Source organism: Euprymna scolopes, chromosome 6, assembly GCF_053919585.1.
Source record: "Euprymna scolopes isolate OS-2025 chromosome 6, ASM5391958v1, whole genome shotgun sequence".
In the NCBI taxonomy this organism is placed as follows: Eukaryota; Metazoa; Mollusca; class Cephalopoda; order Sepiida; family Sepiolidae; genus Euprymna; species Euprymna scolopes.
In genome coordinates, this window is record NC_136487.1 from 5,152,501 (window position 1) to 5,175,000 (window position 22,500).

General features: G+C 30.2%; 1 protein-coding gene across 1 annotated transcript in view; it reads right to left on the bottom strand.

Moving 5' to 3' along the window:
- The window catches only part of LOC145277475 (protein APCDD1-like), a 337,756-nt gene that overhangs the window by 148,082 nt on the left and 167,174 nt on the right, over nucleotides 1-22,500 (bottom strand). The window contains exon 2 of the mRNA XM_080128839.1: nucleotides 4,750-4,915. Within this exon, the coding sequence (XP_079984965.1) occupies nucleotides 4,750-4,915 (166 nt within the window). The remainder of the gene's footprint in view (nucleotides 1-4,749; nucleotides 4,916-22,500) is intronic.

The following is a 22,500-nucleotide window of genomic DNA, read 5'->3' on the forward strand; positions in this document are numbered from 1 at the left end:
CGTCTATTTTATAACCGGAAGTGTGAAATATATATATATACCTCGCGAGTTCACGTTTAAATCTCGTTTTGTTAAACCCCCCCCCGCGTTTATTTATCGGATGATGATGATTTCATTAACTTTAAACTTTGAATTATTTAAATTTTAAATCAAATTTCGAAAAAAATGTTCCATTATATAAATCGATTTTAATTTGAACCCAAATTAATTTAAAAATCTATTTTTTCTTATGTATAAAAAAAACCTTAAAATTTATATTGGTATCGGTTAAAAACTTAAAATTTCGTTTAATCATATCGAATTACGGTTCAAAATTTCGAAATACGTTTAAAAATTTTATAAAAATTTTATAAAAAACCCAAATCTTCCAAGGTTTGGGGAAGTGAGTATTTATCTATCCTAAGTGATTTTCCTAGTATATTAACATTATTATATTTTTCTATAGTTTTAAATTTTAAATAGATTGTAAATTACATTTATAAGATATAATTTTTAAAAATCTATATATAATACATTAATTTAAAATCTATAATATGATTACAATTAAAATCCAAGTTTACCGACTAATCATTTTAGTATTTACAATTTTATTTCCTATTACATATATATATATATATATATATATATATATATATATATATATATATATATATATATATAATCAACATCTAAGTTTTATTCTTTTCATTGATCCAGTTTATTAAGAGCCCCTTCCTTCCTTCTGTGTATGCAATTTTTTCAAAGCCTCACATTTAAACATTCTATTTTTGGGTCATGAATTGCCCGGAGGATGTAGTATTTTTCTGCATTACAGAGCGAGCATTGACTTAATTCCGGGGCGCATGCTGGTCTGTGCTTTATTTTTCTCCATTTTATGGAAAAGGGGGTATTTTTTTCTTTAAGCTCCCACACCCGGGCAGCTAATGCTGTATTCATCCTTGTTTTAGCTCTAAAGGAGCTCATATGCGCGTAATATCTTTGTTTAAATTGGCCTTTTGTCATACCTATATATTTTTCCGGTATATTTGTGGATTGGTCCGTTATTGTGGCCTCATAAACAAGGGATTCGGCTTTACAATTACCCTCCAATGGAGTTCGTTAAGGATAAGGTAATTTATGTAGCCAGAATAAAAGTTAGAAATGAGAAATTTATTACATTTTGTTAGTCATTCATTATTAAATATTAAAGGACAGTGGCGATCGAGATTACGTATTCTCAAGTTTATTCATTGCTAGCCTATATTTCGTAAATACGGAAACTATGTCTTAGCATAAGTTCTGTCATTAATGACATTTACAAAAATATTGATTCATGCATCTACTATCCAGCTATGCGTTGTAAAGTACTGAAGTCTACGGATTTGGTTGTGAAACTAGTCTCGAAGAAGACAGATTCCGGTATAAGACCAGCAGTTTATGCCGGCAGAATTTTAAGTTGTCCAATCTTTTTGTTTATAAGAAACAAACAATGTTTAGAAGAAGTGATACCTCATAGACTTAGAACATAAATAATTTACAGGGGTTACTCGTTGTTTCTCAAGACTAAGTTCGTTATATATATATATATATATATATATATATATATATATATATATATATATATATATATATATATATATGATTGTTGAGCTGGATTAAATCCGACGATATGAAATAAAATGGAGGTGGAAGGACCTGGATACTCAACGTTTCGCCCGATTTATGCGGGCTTCTTCAAGAGGGATGGTCATTCCCTCTTGAAGAAGCCCGCATAAATCGGGCGAAACGTTGAGTATCCAGGTCCTTCCACCTCCATTTTATTTCATATATATTTATATATATAAACCCCCCATATATATATATATATATATATATATATATATATATATATATATACGAAGTGCCTCCAATAAGGCTTTTCCCAGGCATTTAAAATTGTTGTAGACTCTTGAGAATTCGGTATTTTATATCTATGCATCTAATAAGATGACTGGAAATTTTTTAAGATTACGATTCCAATGAAAAACTACAGCAGAAATAGGAATACACCCTACTAAAGTTGGGGAATTTCACTAAAATGCAATCTGAATATGAGGAACGATATGCAATAACATTCTGTTTTAAAAATGCCACAGCTACGCTTCAGACTGCTTTTGGACAATCTTGCATGGATCGAGCACCAGTTTTTTAGTTGCATAATATATTCAAGGAAGGCATGGGGTATGTAATGATGATGATAGGTGTTGCAGGAGTAAGTAAGTGGGAACACCTGAGTTGATTGGTCGAATAAAGAATTTCATGGACCGTCATGGTTCTAGAGAGAAAACCTGCACAGTTTGATGTTTGTGCGGAAACTGTACATACAATTATGCCCGGGGAACTGAAGATGCGGAAGCTTTTATCGCAGTTTGTTCCAAGTGTTAGGGACTATTTGACAAGGATAGGCATCAAGACAGCTCCTTATAGTCCAGATCTTGATCTTTGTGACTTGTGGTTTTTCCTTAAGCTAAAGAAAAATCTTAGAGGCTGTCGTTATGAGATAATCGAAGAGATAAAAGGAGTTACATTGTTTGAAATCGTCCTGAAATATCTACTTGTGACTGGTATTTAATTGTAACGACTCAATAGAGATGTGGTTGGTTATTGCGCAACTTTTGCCACTAAAATTTCTACGCGCGAATCACAGCATCATCAGTAATGTTTCGCTGACATTATGCATATCTATATAGAGAGAGAGAGGAGAAGAGAGAGAGAGAGAAATAAAAAGAAACTCTAAAGAAACATGTTGTTATAATCGGATAATCTAGTAAAACTAAACCTCACAATAATATCAATATATCAACTTACTCGATTGGAATCCGACGCTTTTAACTTTTCTGTCCACATTTATCATGAAACACCCAATACTTTTAAATGAATTAGAGTGTTTTTTTTTGTTTTTTTGTTTTTCGCTATTTGAAAAGAGCAAACAAGTCGCCCTAACTGTGATTCATCGATTGTTTTTAGACGTTTTTGTCTTTGCATTTTTTTTTTTTTTTTTTTTTTTTGTCGCTTATTTTATACGTGCTTTATTTTTCCTTGCTCAATTTTACTTATGCATCGACATCTTGCCCGGTTGTAAAATACGCATAAATATCTTATTTCAATTAATGCAGATTTCTTATTTCTTATTCATTATAAGCAAAAATACTGTAAATATTGAACGAAATGTAACGTTTCTTTAAAACTGAAGTAAATAAAACAGGAAGAAATGTGAGATGCGCGTGCGATATAGTGTTTTCTAAGCAGACAACTTCTTATAAGTAAAAACAAATCAAAACAAACAGAAAGAAATACTCGAGCTGAGATCGAAACCAAAACAAAGACATGAAGTCAAGTACGATAACCATTCGGTGAGCTTGACACAATCTTTAATACGTGTTTACAATCCTAAGCAATCTGTAATGTGAAACAGTTGACAAACAGAAAAAAATGTGATGATTATCACTTAACAACTTTTCAGTTTTGACCCTTTGGTAGCTTTTTTTCTCCCAAGATGAAAACCGATTAAAACACTTTCTCACACACATTCTTACACACCCATATATATATGTATGTGTGTGTGTGTGTGTGTGTGTGTGTGTGTAATAAGTGTATCGCTATAGTTTCCTAGATATAAACCCACTGAAATTAACGAGCATAATTATAGCATGTTTATTTATACAAACACTATTGGCTACATATCTACACACATGTTTCTGTTGCTGCTTCATGGGCCAAATTGATTAAAATATTTCCTAAATAAATTTTAGTAGAAACATATATGCACATATGTTGCCCATATACTTAAACATTAACTATAAATATATATATATATATATATACAATTCCGCATTTTTTTAATTTTTTCAAAAAGTGCAAATTTAAGCTAAATTTAATGTAACTGTTTAAACAACGTATATCTTATTTGATTCGCCTTTTATTCCTCTATAATTTTACCTTTCAAATTTGACTTTTAATTGAAATATTCTAGTGTTCACGTCAATTTAAAAAAACCTTCAAATTGAGGAGGCAAAAAGAAAGTCCGCACAACGGAAGATTGTTATTTAAATGTAACTTTAGGACATTAATGCAACACACATACAACAGGAACACAATGAACTAGTTAATATTTAGTAGCATAGCCATTCTGCAATTTGACAGCCTGCAATCTTTTGGGAATTCCTCGAATTAGGCTACAACAATACTCACGGGAAAGGGCATTCAACTTTTCTTTAATTTTTGTCCAAAGTTCTTCCAAATCTGAAACTTTATCATTGTGTAACTTTTGCTTGATGTAATGTCATACGTTTTCGATAGGATTGCGGTCTGGAGATTTGCAGCTCAATCCAAACACGGGATGTTATGCTCTTCCAGGAACCTCTTGACAGCTGTGTGAATGGTAGCATTATCCTGCATTAAGATAGGATTTTCATCTAAATTGCAGCGTTGAATTAGTATATCTCCATCCTCATTTAAAAGTTATCCTTTAAATAGCGTCTGCTTTGTCCCACTCTCGCGTCTCCACACGATAACTCACGTCGGCCTAGAACAGAAAAGGAGTTAGCTCGCCTTTCCCATCTATCGTCCTTACAGTGCCCGTGCCTCCTCGGTTATCATTATTTTTAAATTTCGGGATATAAAAAACTGAAAGTATTTGTACTATTATTCTAAACGAGACGATTATACTTTACATGTCGCTTAAATTATATTCCTAAAAATTAAAAAAGCCAAATCAAAATTGTAACTGACCGTTGTGAAACCCAGACACCAGTCAAGTCTGATGGGAATGGCATGGTAACAGCCTCCTGTCGAATCTTGCTCAAATAGTTATCGCATTCGGAATTCTTCTGCGGGTTCTCAATCTGATTGAAAGAGTATCGACCGTTGATTTCCGGCGTCAATAACAATAGAATAACTGAAAAGAAAATAGAAATGTCAGTATGGCAAATTAAATCAATTTAATAAATAGTTAAAAATATAGAAACACAATTCTTCAATTTATTTCCCGTTGTCTTTGACAGGAAAATGAATAAAATTCTAACATTGACGAATTAATATAAAAGTGCTTCTCCGGTGGGCTACATTAAAGAGATATCACGCGAAAAAAAAATTAAGTAAAGTAAATATTTACACACACGCACACACACACATACACACACAATGCCACAAAGAATTATAACGGGAAAGAAAAGAGAATTAAATTCTATTTATAATGTCGAAATAAACTAAAAAATATATAGAAAACGCCGGAATATTACGTGAGCAATCGTTATTGAAGGGGACAAGAGAGCATATGTTTTCTAAATATATATTAACTGTTTATTTACTTACTTCCCCTTTATAATATATATATATATATATATATATATATATATATATATATATATATATATATATACATTTGTTTGTGTATGTAGGAGTCTGTGTAGGTTCGTATTATATATTATAGTTGTGGGAGAGAAGAGAAATAAACTGTTAATTATCTATACATCTATCTATCTAGCTGTCTGTGTATCTTTTCATCTGTTTATCTATCTATCGATTTATCTATCTACCTAAATGAAAGTAAACAATGGTGAGATGTGAAGCTATGTTTTGATAAAGTTGTCAAATACACCAACTCGGTGACCGATCGTTTAAACCGGAAGCTTGGACCAGATCATCGGAAGTACGTGTCTGTCATATGTTTTAGTTACCTGGGAAAATAGTTGAAAAGATATTTTGCTTTCTGAATGGCTGTTTCTTTTGTGTCCTGATATTTTCAACAATCCATGCGTGTGTTCACCACCAGCGATAATTCCGCCCCACCCCCTTTTTTCAAAGTGTGTACATGATATGATTAGATTTTTACTCTCTCTCTCCTCTCCACCATAGCTATAATACAACAGAAAGTTTAACAAAAACATTGTTTCAAAATTAAACATTAACAATAATATTTTTTATAATGCATTTTACAGTTCATAGTCCGATCAGAGAATATGACTTCCATGGGGTCTTCCTGAAGTTGTTGGAACTGTACAACAAGTGAATTGAAGCCGGAGGAGATTACTGCGAAAAGGACTAGAGTTTCATGTGTCTACTATCAATAAAAGTGCCCATACAAAAAACTGCACCCCTGTGGAACTCTGTTCCGTCTGCCTGCTTCTCACCGGACTATAACGTGGATGTATTCAAGTCCAACGTTAACAAATTCCTAATGAACCTCCCCCTTAAGTAAACACTTCATCAAATCTCCACACTAACGTAATGTACTTGCAATAACCCTTATCCCTGAGTGGCTTTCGGGCCTTAATAAGTGGTGATCACTGTGTAAAAAAAAAGTCTGGGAACTTACAGAAGAATCTCGTATATATATATATATATAGTCACCAACGTACAGTACTGTTTCACTGTTTCACAAATATAAAAATGCGCGTATGAAAAGTAATATGGTTAATCTTAAACATGGAAAAGTAAAGGACTAGTTGTTAAAAATGGAACAGAAAAGGACAATATAGTCTAGTAAAAATATAAAAAATTCATAACTTAAAATATTGCAACATTGAGAATTTATTAGATTGAATTTTTTATGAAAATTCTTAATGCTGACTTTTACTAGAATATCTTGTTTCCTTTTCCAGTTTTAACAACTAGTCCTTTACTTTTCCATGTTTAAGCTTAACCATATTACTTTTCATGCTGTCATTTTTCTATTGTAATTCATGATTTTTCCTAGTTTCCAGTAAATTCACTTGAGTTTGTTTAATTCCAGTCTTACTTTTTGCCCGCATTAACATACACATATATATTTTTTTGCGCGCATTAACATACACATATATATTTTTTTGCCCGCATTAACATACACATATATATTTTTTGCCCGCATTAACATACACATATATATTTTTTGCCCGCATTAACATACACATATATATTTTTTTGCGCGCATTAACATACACATATATATTTTTTTGCCCGCATTAACATACACATATATATTTTTTGCCCGCATTAACATACACATATATATTTTTTGCCCGCATTAACATACACATATATATTTTTTTGCGCGCATTAACATACACATATATATTTTTTTGCCCGCATTAACATACACATATATATTTTTTGCCCGCATTAACATACACATATATATTTTTTTGCGCGCATTAACATACACATATATATTTTTTTGCCCGCATTAACATACACATATATATTTTTTTGCCCGCATTAACATACACATATATATTTTTTGCCCGCATTAACATACACATATATATTTTTTGCCCGCATTAACATACACATATATATTTTTTTGCGCGCATTAACATACACATATATATTTTTTTGCCCGCATTAACATACACATATATATTTTTTGCCCGCATTAACATACACATATATATTTTTTGCCCGCATTAACATACACATATATATTTTTTTGCGCGCATTAACATACACATATATATTTTTTTGCCCGCATTAACATACACATATATATTTTTTTGCCCGCATTAACATACACATATATATTTTTTGCCCGTATTAACATACACATATGTAATAACAATGTACAGCACTCGTATGCTTTCAATAAAATCCCCCCAATTATCTCCTTTTCATTCTTTCATTCTCTCTGTTTCTCTTGTTACTTTTCTTTTCGCAAGAGCGGTGAATTGGTAGCAACAGTAGTTGCTGAAGCGACGCGGTTGCTATGGAAACCAGGCATAAAAAACGTTGCTCATAGCTTTACGATTTTTTTACGATTTTGAACATCAGAAAATTCATCATAATTTTTGTTTTACTGAACGAAAATTAAATTTTTTTCACACTAAAGCTGAGGTGATCTATAAATTGTAATAATTGTTTGAAATTTGGACGGAAAATGAGTGAGAGGTGAAGCTTTAAAGCAATTCTAACTAAAACTACCGTGTTTGAATTATATATATATATATATATATATATATATATATAATTGTTGTATGGATTGTATTCCTAGATGTAAATGCAATGAAACCCGCGTGATTATTAAAATGCTCAACGGAAGACAGACCTGTGATATATAATCTGTTTCTTATACAAACATTCTCAGACCGAAATTGGGTGGAAGTAACACAGAAAAGGTGCATGTTGCCCTTTTTGGTCTGATGAAGTGGTATCTTTCAATTGGGATTTCAGTGAAACAGGTATGCACATATGTAACCAATAATATTTCTATAATAAACGGGCTATATCCAACTCTGTTCTCCATTGAGCACTTCAATAATCACGCGAGTTTCATTGGATTTACATCTACGACAACCAATTTATACAACGATTATACAGATATATATATATATATATATATATATATATATATATATATATATATATATATATATATATATATAAGGGGACTGTTTTCATTGTTCAAGATTACACTTGTTTAAAGGAGCCTAACAGTCTACCATTAACATCCACTAATTAGACGCTTCAAGAGACGGCCATATTTCCTTTTGAAATGTCCGTAATCTTCGTTCGTATTATTGTTATTTTCCATTTTTATATTGATGTCCATAAAAAGGAAATGCAAAGAAGCATATTTTGACACGTTTCGTCGTCGACATGACGTAAAAAACAAAAAGAAAACCGAATAAGCGAAATACGAAAAACGAATTACGTGAAATGAAAACTAAATAATAGACTGAGAATGAGTATATGTTTTTAGTCGACCGTTCAGTTTCTCGTTTGTAACGGCAGGTGTCACAACGGAAATTGAATAAAAGAAAATAAAAGAAATAAAATGTGATGAAAAGAAAGGGATAATAAAAGAGAGAAAGAAGTAAAATAGGAGAATAAATGACGGAAAATGGTTCAGAAATAAACATTATTAAAGTGATGGCATTTTAAAAAGTAACTAGAAAACAAGAGCCATCGTTTACTGCAGAATTTACTTTTAAAATCACTTTTTACACAATTATTTTAATCGGTGATTTACAAATTTATTAAATTATTTTCTATTTAAAACGAACATTTTTTTGTCATATAACTATTGTTTATAATGGATCCCGATAATTGTTTTTTAAATTTATATTGCAACTCCACACTAAACAAGGCGCAGTACCACTTCGATGTGGGAGGCGATAATCTGGGACATAATTTAAAGGAATACTATCCAGGGAGTTGTGCTACAAGATATCTGTTTACATTACACCTGCACTTCTGCATGTCAGTACAGTCAAGAAACCACGAATTCGGAAGGGAATTCCAAAGCCTAGCAGTCATAGGGAAGGAGCTATTAGAGTAGAAGGCTTTCTTACATCTGGGGATCTCTACTGTGTAGGGGTGGGATTTTGCTGCTTGTTGGGTTTGTCGGAGGTATTTATGTCGAAGGGGTTACAAGGGCTTGTAGTTCGTCGGAGCACCTACCATTAAAATACTTGTTAAACAGGCAGAGGAATGCAACATTTCGTCGATGAGACAGAGGTTGAAGCTTAGCTGACCGTGCAGGACAGATTAACATTAACTTGGCGACTATCTTTTGAACCCTGTCTTAGAGTGAAAGACGTAGCAGATGCAGGAGCCCGAATGTGGCAACAATATTCTATACAGGATGAATGTAGTGGTACAGGATACTCTTAGGCGTAAGTAGATTTCTAGAATGGTAGATAGTCTACATTATTTGCAGCAGCCTTGGCAATGTCAATGTATCTGTTCCAACTTATATTCCGTGTGAACGTTAAGTCGAGGGTTTTAACATAATACTTCCAGGTAATGTATCATTAGCCATGATTATTAGTGGTTGAGAAGGTTTTTTTGTAATTATTAAAGGAAAAATATTTGTCTAGTTTAACAAGTTTGTACTGATGCTACGAGATCAGACTGTCTGAAGATACTGGATTCCTGATTAAAAATGCACCAAGTTTTCCTTTCTATTTGCAAAACTCAGTCATGTTCTGCAAAATCAAAAAAAAATCAACAATTTGTCTCTACAAAAACAATGAACAAAATATCAACTTGACAAGAAATTTACTGCGGTTTTAAACTTTTTAATTCAGATGAACATAATTCATCTCAAACAAAAACTTTTGGATCAAAATAAATATCATCAAAATGAAGACACTTTTGCCAACACAACACTTTTGTTTATTTATATATTTATTTTGGTCTTATCCTTATTTCTATCCTTACCATAATTCCAATTTTGTTCCAATGTTTAATGAGACAATATAGTTTCTGTATCTGTCCTTAAAATTACATTTAGTCCTCCCTAGGCATGTTTATTTTACTATTATTAACCTTAACTTTACATTTGTATACGATTTCAGAAATTTAACAATTGCCTTCTAATGGACATTCGTTAGGTATTCTACAGCTACATTTTTTCTCAATATTTAATTCACCTTAGTCAATTATTCACAAATTTAAGTAAAACTATAAGTTCAAATACTGGTAAAATTACAAAATAGTGAATATTGAACTTATTATAGTTTTACTTAAATTTGCAGCAGTTGTAAATGAAAGTTAACTGTGTTCTTATCAATTATTTTACTCAATCTTAATCTAATATTTAATAAACGTTCATTCTCAACTGCTACACTGATTGAATAAATGTATTAGACAAAATAACATTGCTTTCTTTCAAACCATATATATATATATATATATATATATATATAATTATATCAGTTTTAGAATGATCAACCAACAGTTTGGCATTAACACGCCTCGTTTGAAGTATAAGGACTTCAGATGATAAAGCTTCTCATGGAATTGCACCGTTTTTTTAATGTCTGCGTGGATTCAAATGTTATTTTGTATGAGCATAAAATGACAATACCTTTTACAATAAACCTAACGAAATAAATGTTTTTATAAAGTATGACGTTGTTTGGTTAAGTAAATTAAAAATTCCTGGTTGATTTGAAATGGCCACTTTATGTTTTTCGCTTTTAATAAAAGAATAAGAATAAAACTTGAAGATATTTTAAATAAATATAAATTTATTTGCTTCTTTACATTATCGATTAGAAAAGATGAGAGCTTTTTTCTTTTAAAGAGGAAATGTATGAAATACGGAAACGATTGAATTCATAAAATATTCATGTAACTAGTAGTAACTATTGTTTCGTGGTGGAGGTTGTTTGGCTAATCTTGTTTAATGATGTTGATACCACCATCATAACGATTGGATTCTGGGAGTTCATCATATATTACCCGATGGAATAGTAACAAGATATTCGTGGAAAATCTGAAAGATCCACATCTCCGACTTCTCTAGGAAGATACAGACTAGGCAGACATTAGTTTCTATACGTTACTCTGTAAAGTATCAACATTTTCCTAATTTTAGTGTCTAATAGTTTTATATAGTTTTTTAGCCAGATTTCTACCAAAGTTGTGTGCTAGTTGGTTAATGGAAGTTATCTTGTTTTTGTTTGTAAGCTTTGTTTTACAAATTTTCCTAAGACAGTCTACATATTCTCTGTCAATTTTTTCTCTAATCTTGGCATGATAACTTGAATGGTTCTCTTCTTTGCCAAATTCGATTATGTATGTATGTATATGTATCTATGTGTGTGTGGCGAGAACGTTGTGTAAACATGATTATGTCGTACATATAAGTATATATATATACATGCATACATACATATACATATATATGATTTAAAGTTAAATTTACAATTTTGGAGAACACATGTTCTTATATTTTAATATGAGAGTAGATAGATAGATTGGATGAAACATATAGTAATGATTTAAAAAGTATTAAAAAAAGACTCATGCGTCACCACCGAGAATCGAAACCAAAACGTTCAGCTCACGATTTATTTTGCCTCTGCCCTCAATGATTGGGCTATGAAAACATGTTTACTGCAAGGCTAAAAATTAAAAGATGAACCAATAGCTATTGCGTTATGCATTTGTAATGCCGGCGTTCGACCTTCACCTGGTAAATTTCATTTTCTTTTTTATTTTCACACTTTTGCACCGATTTTTCCGGGCTAAAACCCAAATATAAAGTTTTGCATGAATTCAAATACTTTATATATGAAGTTCCATGTCTAACTCTAGGAGGTGATTGGTAGGCAAAATTTGTTAAACAAAAATATATACGTATACATAAATATATATAGAAACAATTTTGTGTTTACTATAAACTTTTTACGCAAATATTATGCAAGTATAAATCATGTAGAACATCTGCATGAATATAATTACACGTAATAGTTAACTAAAGATGATTATCCCATTAGAAAACCGAAGCAACTAATAGGGAATTAATTAAAATGAATGTGTAAAAGAATATGCAAATTAGCTAGATCTTTTGCTAGTGAATGCAATTCCACAACTCATACATATAAAAAAAAAAAAATTGTATTTTCTTTTAAAATAAAAAGACGGTTTTTAATATGAATATCAATACACACAAAAAAACGAATTTATAGGAGTATATATATATATATATATATATATATATATATATATATATATATATGCTCTGCATATCATTGTAGCATCAAACAAATGTAATATATTTGCTATAGTACTATTTATATTATATTATTGTCTATCCTGCTATACCTAAAAAAAACATTACTCTTGGGATGTTTACAAGAAAACCATAAAAGTATATATATATACGTAGAAATTTCCAGGTTAATATCGTATGCATTAAATCCTTCCCTTACAACAAATATATGTGTCTGTGTGTGTAGATATAACAATACGCGTGTGACACTAACAAAAATAGAAAATGCTTAATGTTTACATTCGACGCTAAAATGTATGGGGCATTTTTATCGGTAGACATCTCTGGCACTTGTAAATCTTTTGTATCTATTGTGTCCTTATTTAACCACATTTCGAGAAAATATTTGCAATGACAGATTGAGAGTCAAAATTAAGTGATGCATTATTGATCCGCTACTGAACATTAAACGAGTTTTGTTTCAGTACCAGATTTTCTGACGTCATGAACCAGCCTCGATACGTTTTTTTTTTTTATAAAAACTTGTTAAAGTTTTGTTTGTTTCTGGTTTCTTAACTACTCGCCACTTATTAAAATTAAAAGCTACTTGAGGGCAGGAGTTAATGAGCTGCGTTGATTGTTAGTGAATTGCTGGTTGATTACTAATGAGAAGAGGTTTGCAATGAATAGGATAAATAAAATTGATATTTTATGACAGATATTTATAGCCAATGAATTTGAAGAGGACGATGTTGTCGTCTCTAATGAAGTAATATCGCCGTAATGTGTTCAACAAATAGGGAAAACACATTTTTAATAGGAATTTTGTTGAGACGTCAGGTCTTGCTAAATCACCGAAATTAAGCCGGACTATTACCAAACTGGAGATCATTTGGGAATACGGAGCACTTTATGAATTAGTACGTTGACACTTCCGTAGTTCCTGCATGCCAGCATCCCACTTGGTCTCTGGCTGTCTTGACACTGTCATGCCATTGGATCAAGCTGTTTGTGATGAGAGAATGAGACTGTCTCTGTAGAAATCCACTTCACTTTAAAATAATATTCCTAGCACGTGCCATGCATCGTGTCCAGACCGATAAGATGGTCTACGTCGTTGCTACAGACAACCTCTCATCACCATTGATATGCGCATGGTCTCTTCAAAACAGCCGTATACCATACTTTTTTATAATGGACGATAGTTTTCTTTTGAATCTCAATAACAAACGGGTTTTAAAAACTTTTGTTTTCATTTCAGAATAAAAATTGTGAAAAAGTTTTTATAAACACTATTGTGTATAGTGGGGGGAAACGGAACATGTTTTTTTTGTTGTTTTTTTTTCCAAATACAATACTGCCCGACTGTGTATCGAATAACTCTTTTTCTTCAGCGATGAAAAAGGTTAAATTTTAAAATATTTTATCTGGATTTTAAAAAAAGATCCTTCTCTTTTAATTAAATAACTGAGACGCGGATCCTGCCTATATATATATATATATATATATATATATATATATATATATATATATATATATATATATATATATGGGGGGGTCATGTATATGTATATATATATATATATATATATATATATATATATATATATATATATATATATATAACGAACTTTGTCTTGAGAAACAACGGGTAACCCTTGTAAATTATTTGTGTTCTAAGTCTATGAGGTATCACTTCTTCTAAACCTGCCGGCATAAATACATAACTCACTTTTCTTTCTCCAACTTTATAACATGGCAAGAAAGAAGAAGAGGAAAGAAAAAAAAAACAACATACTGAGGATGGTGTTTTACTTCGAAATATATTTAAATTATAAATTTCAAACGAATAAAATACTCGTTTATTTTCGTAATATTATGTTGTGACTTGGCTTTAAATCGCACGGTGATGCATAAACACTTGTACCTCCTCGACGTAACTACCCCCGACAAACCCGACAAGCTACTAAGTCTCATCCCTTTACAGTAGAGATCCCTAAGTGCAAGAAAGCCTTTTACTCCAATAGTTTCTTCCCCAGAACTGCAGGTCTTTGGAACTACCCTCCGGGATTCTGCTTTCCCAACTGTACCGATATGCAGAAGTTCAAGTGTAATGTCAACAAACATATTTCTACTCATCTCCCTTCATAATGCCCCTTCAAATTAAGTCCCTGATAGTAGCCCCCTGCTTCAAAGTGGCACTGTGCCTTGTTTGGGGTGAAAATTGAATAAAAATTTTTTATTTTATTCAAATTAAATCAACGCTTCCATAACGGAACTACCACCCCTGATGTTAATCTCGCGTTGCCAACGCACCGTTTCGGCATATCAAAATACACCAGATGGGGTACAAGGCGTGGATCTTTACTAACTGACTTTTCTTTTTCCAACTTTACAACATGGCAAAAAGAATCAGGCAAAAGAAATTAGGTGAACAATTTTTTAGTTCTGTTGAACAAAACCCAAACGCTACACTACAAAAGGTTACAGAGAAATGCCAGCGTCTAATAAATATTAGAAGAGATAATCGAATTGAAGAGAAACGCATATCACAAATACAGACTGTAAGACAAAAGTTGCGTCCAAGTCAAGAAAATAATCGTTATATGCAATACGTGGATGAAATCTGCTTTAATCGTGCTGTGTAGACCAAAATGTTCCCATTATCTGTGGGAACAAAGTTGCAATTGAAAAAAAAAATGAATAAATAAGGATCAAAGAAGCAAGTACTGAAATATAAAAATAAATCTAAAAAACCGTAAAATTGTTACTCGATTCATAAATTAATATATCAATAATAAACGAATAAACTTGAAAAAAAAAAGATTGTCCACAGTTAATGAACACGGGAAATATTGCCAGAGAAATATCAGGAAGAAAATGAAATATTATAGGATAAAACTCATAAATCGAAAGTGTATATAGTTTCCTGTTGAAAAAATCTGTTTCTGGTCTAGACTGGATTCTACAGTTTAACATATGGGAATAACCGATTATTTCTTCTGTAACAATGTTAATATTGTCGTAGAAAAAATAAGTTGAACCAAACGGAAATATTTAGTCCGGATTTATAAACGAATTCCCTCGCGTTTTCCAAATATCTCGGTCTATGCATAAAAAAGAAGTTGATTTCGAATTAAAAGAAAATGTTTGACCAAATTTAACCCCAAAGGTAAAGTATCATTTTCGAAACACAATTAATGAGAAATTAAAAAAATTAAAAAACGGTGACGTCATTTCCACTCGGATTACGCGGATTACGCTTCATCAATCGTATATAAAATTGTAAAATAACCGTATATAAATAATAATAATATAATAAAAACCGTATAGGATTTTAAAATAACCGTATATAAATAATAATGATATAATAAAAACCGTACAGAAGATTTTAAAATAACCGTATATAAATAATTATGATATAATAAAAACTGTATAGAAGATTTTAAAATAACCGTATATAAATAATAATAATAATAATATAATAAAAACTGTATAAAAGATTTTTAAAATAACCGTATATAAATAATAATAATATAATAAAAACAGTATAGAAGATTTTAAAAAAATACATGTATATAAATAATAATAATAATAATAATAATATAATAACAACCGTATATAAGATTTTTAAAGTAACCGTATATAAATAATATAATATAATAAAAACCGTATAGAAGATTTTAAAATAACCGTATATAAATAATAATAATAATATAATAAAAACAGTATAGAAGATGTAAAAAAAAACCGTATATAAATAATAATAATATAATAAAAACTGTATAGAAGATTTTTAAAATAACCGTATATAAATAATAATAATATAATAAAAAACGTATATAAGATTTTAAAAATAACCGTATATAAATAATGATATAATAAAAACCGTATAGAAGATTTTTAAAATAACCGTATATAAATAATAATAATATAATAAAAACAGTATAGAAGATTTTTAAAATAACTGTATATAAATAATAATAATATAATAAAAACCGTATAGAAGATTTTTAAAATAACCGTATATAAATAATAATAATATAATAAAAACTGTATAGAAGATTTTAAAATAACCGTATATAAATAATAATAATATAATAAAAACTGTATAGAAGATTTTAAAATAACCGTATATAAATAATAATATAATAAAAACTGTATAGAAGATTTTAAAATAACCGGATATAAATAATAATAATATAATAAAAACTGTATAGAAGATTTTAAAAATAACCGTATATAAATAATAATATAATAAAAACTGTATAGAAGATTTTAAAATAACCGCATATAAATAATAATAATAATAATATAATAAAAACTGTATAGAAGATTTTTAAAATAACTGTATATAAATAATAATAATATAATAAAAACCGTATAGAAGATTTAAAAAATAACCGTATATAAATAATAATAATAATATAATAAAAACTGTATAGAAGATTTTAAAATAACCGTATATAAATAATAATAATATAATAAAAACAGTATAGAAGATTTTTAAAATAACTGTATATAAATAATAATAATAATATAATAAAAACCGTATAGAAGATTTAAAAAATAACCGTATATAAATAATAATAATAATATAATAAAAACAGTATAGAAGATTTTTAAATAACTGTATATAAATAATAATAATAATAATAATAATATAATAAAAACCGTACAGAAGATTAAAAAATAACCGTATATAAATAATAATAATATAATAAAAACAGTATAGAAGATTTTAAAATAACCGTATATAAATAATAATAATATAATAAAAACAGTATAGAAGATTTTAAAATAACCGTATATAAATAATAATAATATAATAAAAACAGTATAGAAGATTTAAAAAATAACCGTATATAAATAATAATAATAATATAATAAAAACCGTGTAGAAGATTGCAAAAATAACCGTATATAAATAATAATAATATAATAAAAACAGTATAGAAGATTTTTAAATAACCGTATATAAATAATAATAATATAATAAAAACAGTATGGAAGATGTAAAAAAAATAACCGTATATAAATAATAATAATAATATAATAAAAACCGTATAGAAGATTTTAAAATAACCGTATATAAATAATAATAATATAATAAAAACCGTATAGAAGATTTAAAAAAATAACTGTATATAAATAATAATAGTATAATAAAAACCGTATAGAAGATTTTAAAATAACCGTATATAAATAATAATAATATAATAAAAACCGTATAGAAGATTTTAAAATAACCGTATATAAATAATAATAATATAATAAAAACCGTATAGAAGATTTAAAAAATAACCGTATATAAATAATAATAATATAATAAAAACCGTATAGAAGATTTAAAAAATAAAGCGAAAGATCAGTGTATGCACTGATTTCTCGGCATTGTTTCTAGTCGTCCTGGACTTCTCCTTGCCACTGGACTCGGGCATTTCCGATTCAGGAGAGGTTTGGCTGTTGTTTGCGCAACCCTTGCCATAAGTATAAAGGATACCTTTACTCGGGGTATCCTTTGTCTTTCGAGACTGAACGGATGCATCGATTTTGATTGAAACCATAAATGAAGCACAACACAAAGCCCATAGAGCAGTATTTCAGAATATTAAAGGCTACAGATCCAAGCTGAGTTCTGGAAAATGCGAGTTTTCAAAAAAGATAAATTATCTAGGATATATCATTTACAGTAAATGGAAGAAAACTAGATCCAGAAATTACTGAAACTATAAAGAACATAAACGTGCGTAATAAAATTGCTAACCACTTGGAATCTGTAAGTTACTATAGCATAATTATCCCCAAAGTATATGAGAGCTAAGTAGGTAAAAAAAGGGCACAAAATGGATAAGTTCCGGAGAATGTGAACAGGCTTTAAAAACTCTGTTAGCAGATCCATCATTTACATATTTCGACACGAAGCGGAAAATCATTGCAATAACAGATGCTAATAATGAAGTACTGGATGCTGTACTGCTTCTCAAATTGGAGGATGAATCTGTAAACGCAATACCACATACCTCAAGAACGTTAGTGTCCGCGGAACGAAATTATAGGCAAATCGAAAATAGAGTTTAGCAATAATTTATACAAACGTTTTTATACGGAAAAGAATGCATTCTCACTGTCAATATCCGCGATAGAGTAATGAAACTTTCAGGTCATGAATATATAATTTCATTCGTCATAACAGTGCAATTCAAAACGTCCTCTGATCTATTTGGGCGGAATAAAACTAGAAGGAATTATTTTTTGAACGCCCCTCGTATTTTCATATATTGAGATATCGTCATACACGTTTAGTTAAGAAGGTATTAAATCGATCACAAAATGATTATTTAACAAATTAGAGACAACTTGTTTATATTTTGACGTATGTAAGTTAGTTTTGTTTTACAACCGAACTAATCCAACAATAGTTGTTACTTATAAGGGGAGGGGGTCCTCATTGACCAATGATTCGGATGTGTGAATCTCCTGCTTTTTGCGTGTGAATAAAAACCTAATCGTTTATCTTTTTTTGCAATTTCCCTGGCTTGACGTCTCCCTAAAACAACCTTTTCATGGCGTATAAGGTTGTAAAAAAACGATAGTGACGGCTGGGGACAAATGTCCACCGGCTTTTCTTTCTGATTTATGGTCTGTTCTTCGGGGTGTGAGACTTCGATTGGATTATATTTCCGCATAGATTTCAAAAAACCGTTCACACACGCATGAACACACAAAATACCCATGCGTAAAAATGATATTATAAACGCCTTAGTCAATAAATAAAACAGACTCCACCCCCATAAAAATAAACTCGTATATCAGCCATAATATTTACATTAAGCTTAGATAAGGAGTACCAGTCACGAGTATCGTCAGAATATTGTTAAATCACGCAAGATATCAGGTTCGAAATATGCAATTAAGATTCATCACACACATGTGAAAATTGGTAGTCATAACTTGTGCGGATGAAATATTTCAACAGTCAACATTCATAGCGGGGAGTGACGACTTGTATATCACATTCTTAGAATAAAAGGATTATATATATATATATATATATATATATATATATATATATATATATATATATATTAATTTATAAAATATATATGGCGATTAAGCTACACTGAATATTCCGTGTTTCGTCCACTCTAGGACTCTTCAGGCTTATGCGCAAATTCTGTGGTTGTTTATCGTTTTTATATGCTCCTCTTCTATTGAGATTTTAGCTGATTGGCTAACTAAAATCTCAATAGAAGAGGAGCATATAAAAACTATAAACAACCACAGAATCTGCGCATAAGCCTGAAGAGTCCTAGAGTAGATGAAACGCTGAGCACTTTTGAAGTAAATACTTAAAGTTTATGCATAAATCTATACTTTCGTATATTAATTTTATGCGAGTAAATTAAGTAGTTATATATATATATATATATATATATATATATATATATATATATATATATATATATATATATATATATATTCTAGCAGGGGACCCGGCAATGCTCGGTCGTAAAATACGCTTAAATATGATATTTTGATTAACGCAGATTTCGTATTATATTGTATTGGACCAAATATATAGTAATGATTTAAAAAGTTTCTTTCACGCAAATATTACACAAGTATAGATCATGTAGACTATCTGCATTAATATAATTACACGTAATATTTAACTAAAGATTTTTAAAATAGCTTTTCTCTCTCATGGATAAAAGAGAATAATTTTTACAGGGAAATATTTTACGATAAATCGGCCAAGATAATAAAATTTCGGTAAATCATTTCTATAAAAAAAATTATTTTGATCTGGATAATCTTTGTCTAGCTTAGTGGTAGAGCATTCCACCACACCATTGTATTTTAATTTTTATTATAAATGAGTTCAATTTAAAAGAAGTGGTTCCTTTTAAAATGGCCGCAAATAATTTCTTCGTTTGCATATTTATAACTAAACATTAATTAGAAGTATTAGAATTCCAGAGCACTTATCGTCAAGCCTTATCGTCATATTTTAATATATATCGGCCAAGGGATATAATAAAATTTCAGCAAATCATCGGCTGGTGCGATATTGTAAACAAACACATTATTATTTATTTTAATTTTTTTAATGTTTTTTTTTGTTTTTTGTTTTTTTGCGAATTTGTCTACCGGGCAAATTGTTCATCGTAAAATATAATAATAGAGAGTTGGTTCTATAGAAATTCATACGCAATTTTCATAAATTAAATTATCATGTTTAAGCGTATTTTACGACCGGGCAACGCCGGACGTCGAACTAGTATTATATAATAAAAAAGAACAAAGAGAATTATGAAAAAAAAAACCAAATAAATTTAGGTCAAGGGTAAAAAGCGACGAAACGCATACATTGTATAAGACGACAGTTAAAGGAAAATACAGGGTAACCCCCCCCCCAAAAAAAAAAACTAAAGCTAAATGCAGGCCATTTAGAACATATGCTGCAGAACGGAGAAAAAAGGTCAAAGACCCTAGTGTTTTGATGTGATGCTTTGAATATAATAAACTAGCAATTACCAAAGTTTCATTTCATTCGGACAAAACACTAAGAAATGGGGCCTAATTAGAGCTAGGACCCGTTTTTGGAGGGTCACCCTGCATAAGCATGGAAGAAAAAAATATATTGAGTCCACGGGGAGTTATTGGAATGGCATGAATCAGAAAATTTATGTTTTATTTTATTTTTTGTGTTTAATATATTATTTGCACAATATACAAGAAAGAAAATAATTTGAAGCGATGAGAAACGAGTCAGTTTTGCAAGAGCAGCTGTTGACATTGCGACGCAGATTCCATGCAGAATTGCAAATCAAAAATATGTTACAACAATACAGTCTTGTTGATAGCTCCAGTTACATAATGCATAAACTTTTCTACGACAGGTGCTCGTCTGAGCTTCACTCTATCACCGCCCCCTGTAAGGCATTCAAGCATTCATGACAAATATCCGCCTTGTTACGACCAGTATTAGCAAGTTCCCCGTCTCTCTATCAGTGTCTAACTTAAACGAAAATTCAATTAGCAGAGCGTTTTCCCTCAAACTGCTCGTCTGTAGAACATAGTACTGTGGAGCTGCTCTCCATCTAACTATTATATGGTGCTTTTCAATCCAACGTGAATAATTTATCAGTGAACCATCCTCTAAAATATATTAACTCCTATTCAATTTCTACCATCAACGATAATCACGATTTTGTCTCATCTGACATCCATTAATCTTTATGTTTGAGTAGCCTCCGGGGCTTGATAGACGTTGACTCTGTAGTATAAACAATCGACGTCGCACGCACGCACACTCACACACACACACATTATATATATATATATATATATATATATATATATATATATATATATATATATATATAAAATATATATGGCGATTAAGCTACACTGAATATTCCGCGTTTCATCCACTCTAGGGCTCTTCAGGTGAAACGCGGAATATTCAGTGTAGCTTAATCGCCATATATATTTTATAACTTACTAACTAGCTCTTCCTACGTATTGAGCACGTTTGAAGAAAATACTTCAAGTTTATTCATAAATTTATACTTTCGTATATTAATTTTATGTGAGTAAATTAAGTAGTTATATATATATAAATATATATATATATAAATATATATATATATATATAGTAAGTTATAAATTGTACATGGCGATTAAGCTACACTGCATATTTCGCGTTTCATCCACTTTGGATTCTTCAGGCTTATGCGAGAATTCTGTGGTTGTCTTGCGTTTTTATATACGCACCTTCTATTGAGGTTTTGTTAGCCAATCAGCTTTCTAGTATCTACCGTACACTTCTTAATCAGCCAATGAGCTGGCACTTACAGGACAAAGGCCCATTTGACCTCTGGTTGACCCGTTCCTTTCTGTTTGCTATTTAGCGTAGATATCTAGTGTCTTGACCTGTTTTAAATCTAGGTTAAGTTTTTATTTATTTATTTATTTATTTTTATTTAATATGTTAGTTTATATATATATATATATATATGTGTGTGTGTGTGTGTGTGTGTGTGCGTGTGTGTGTGTGT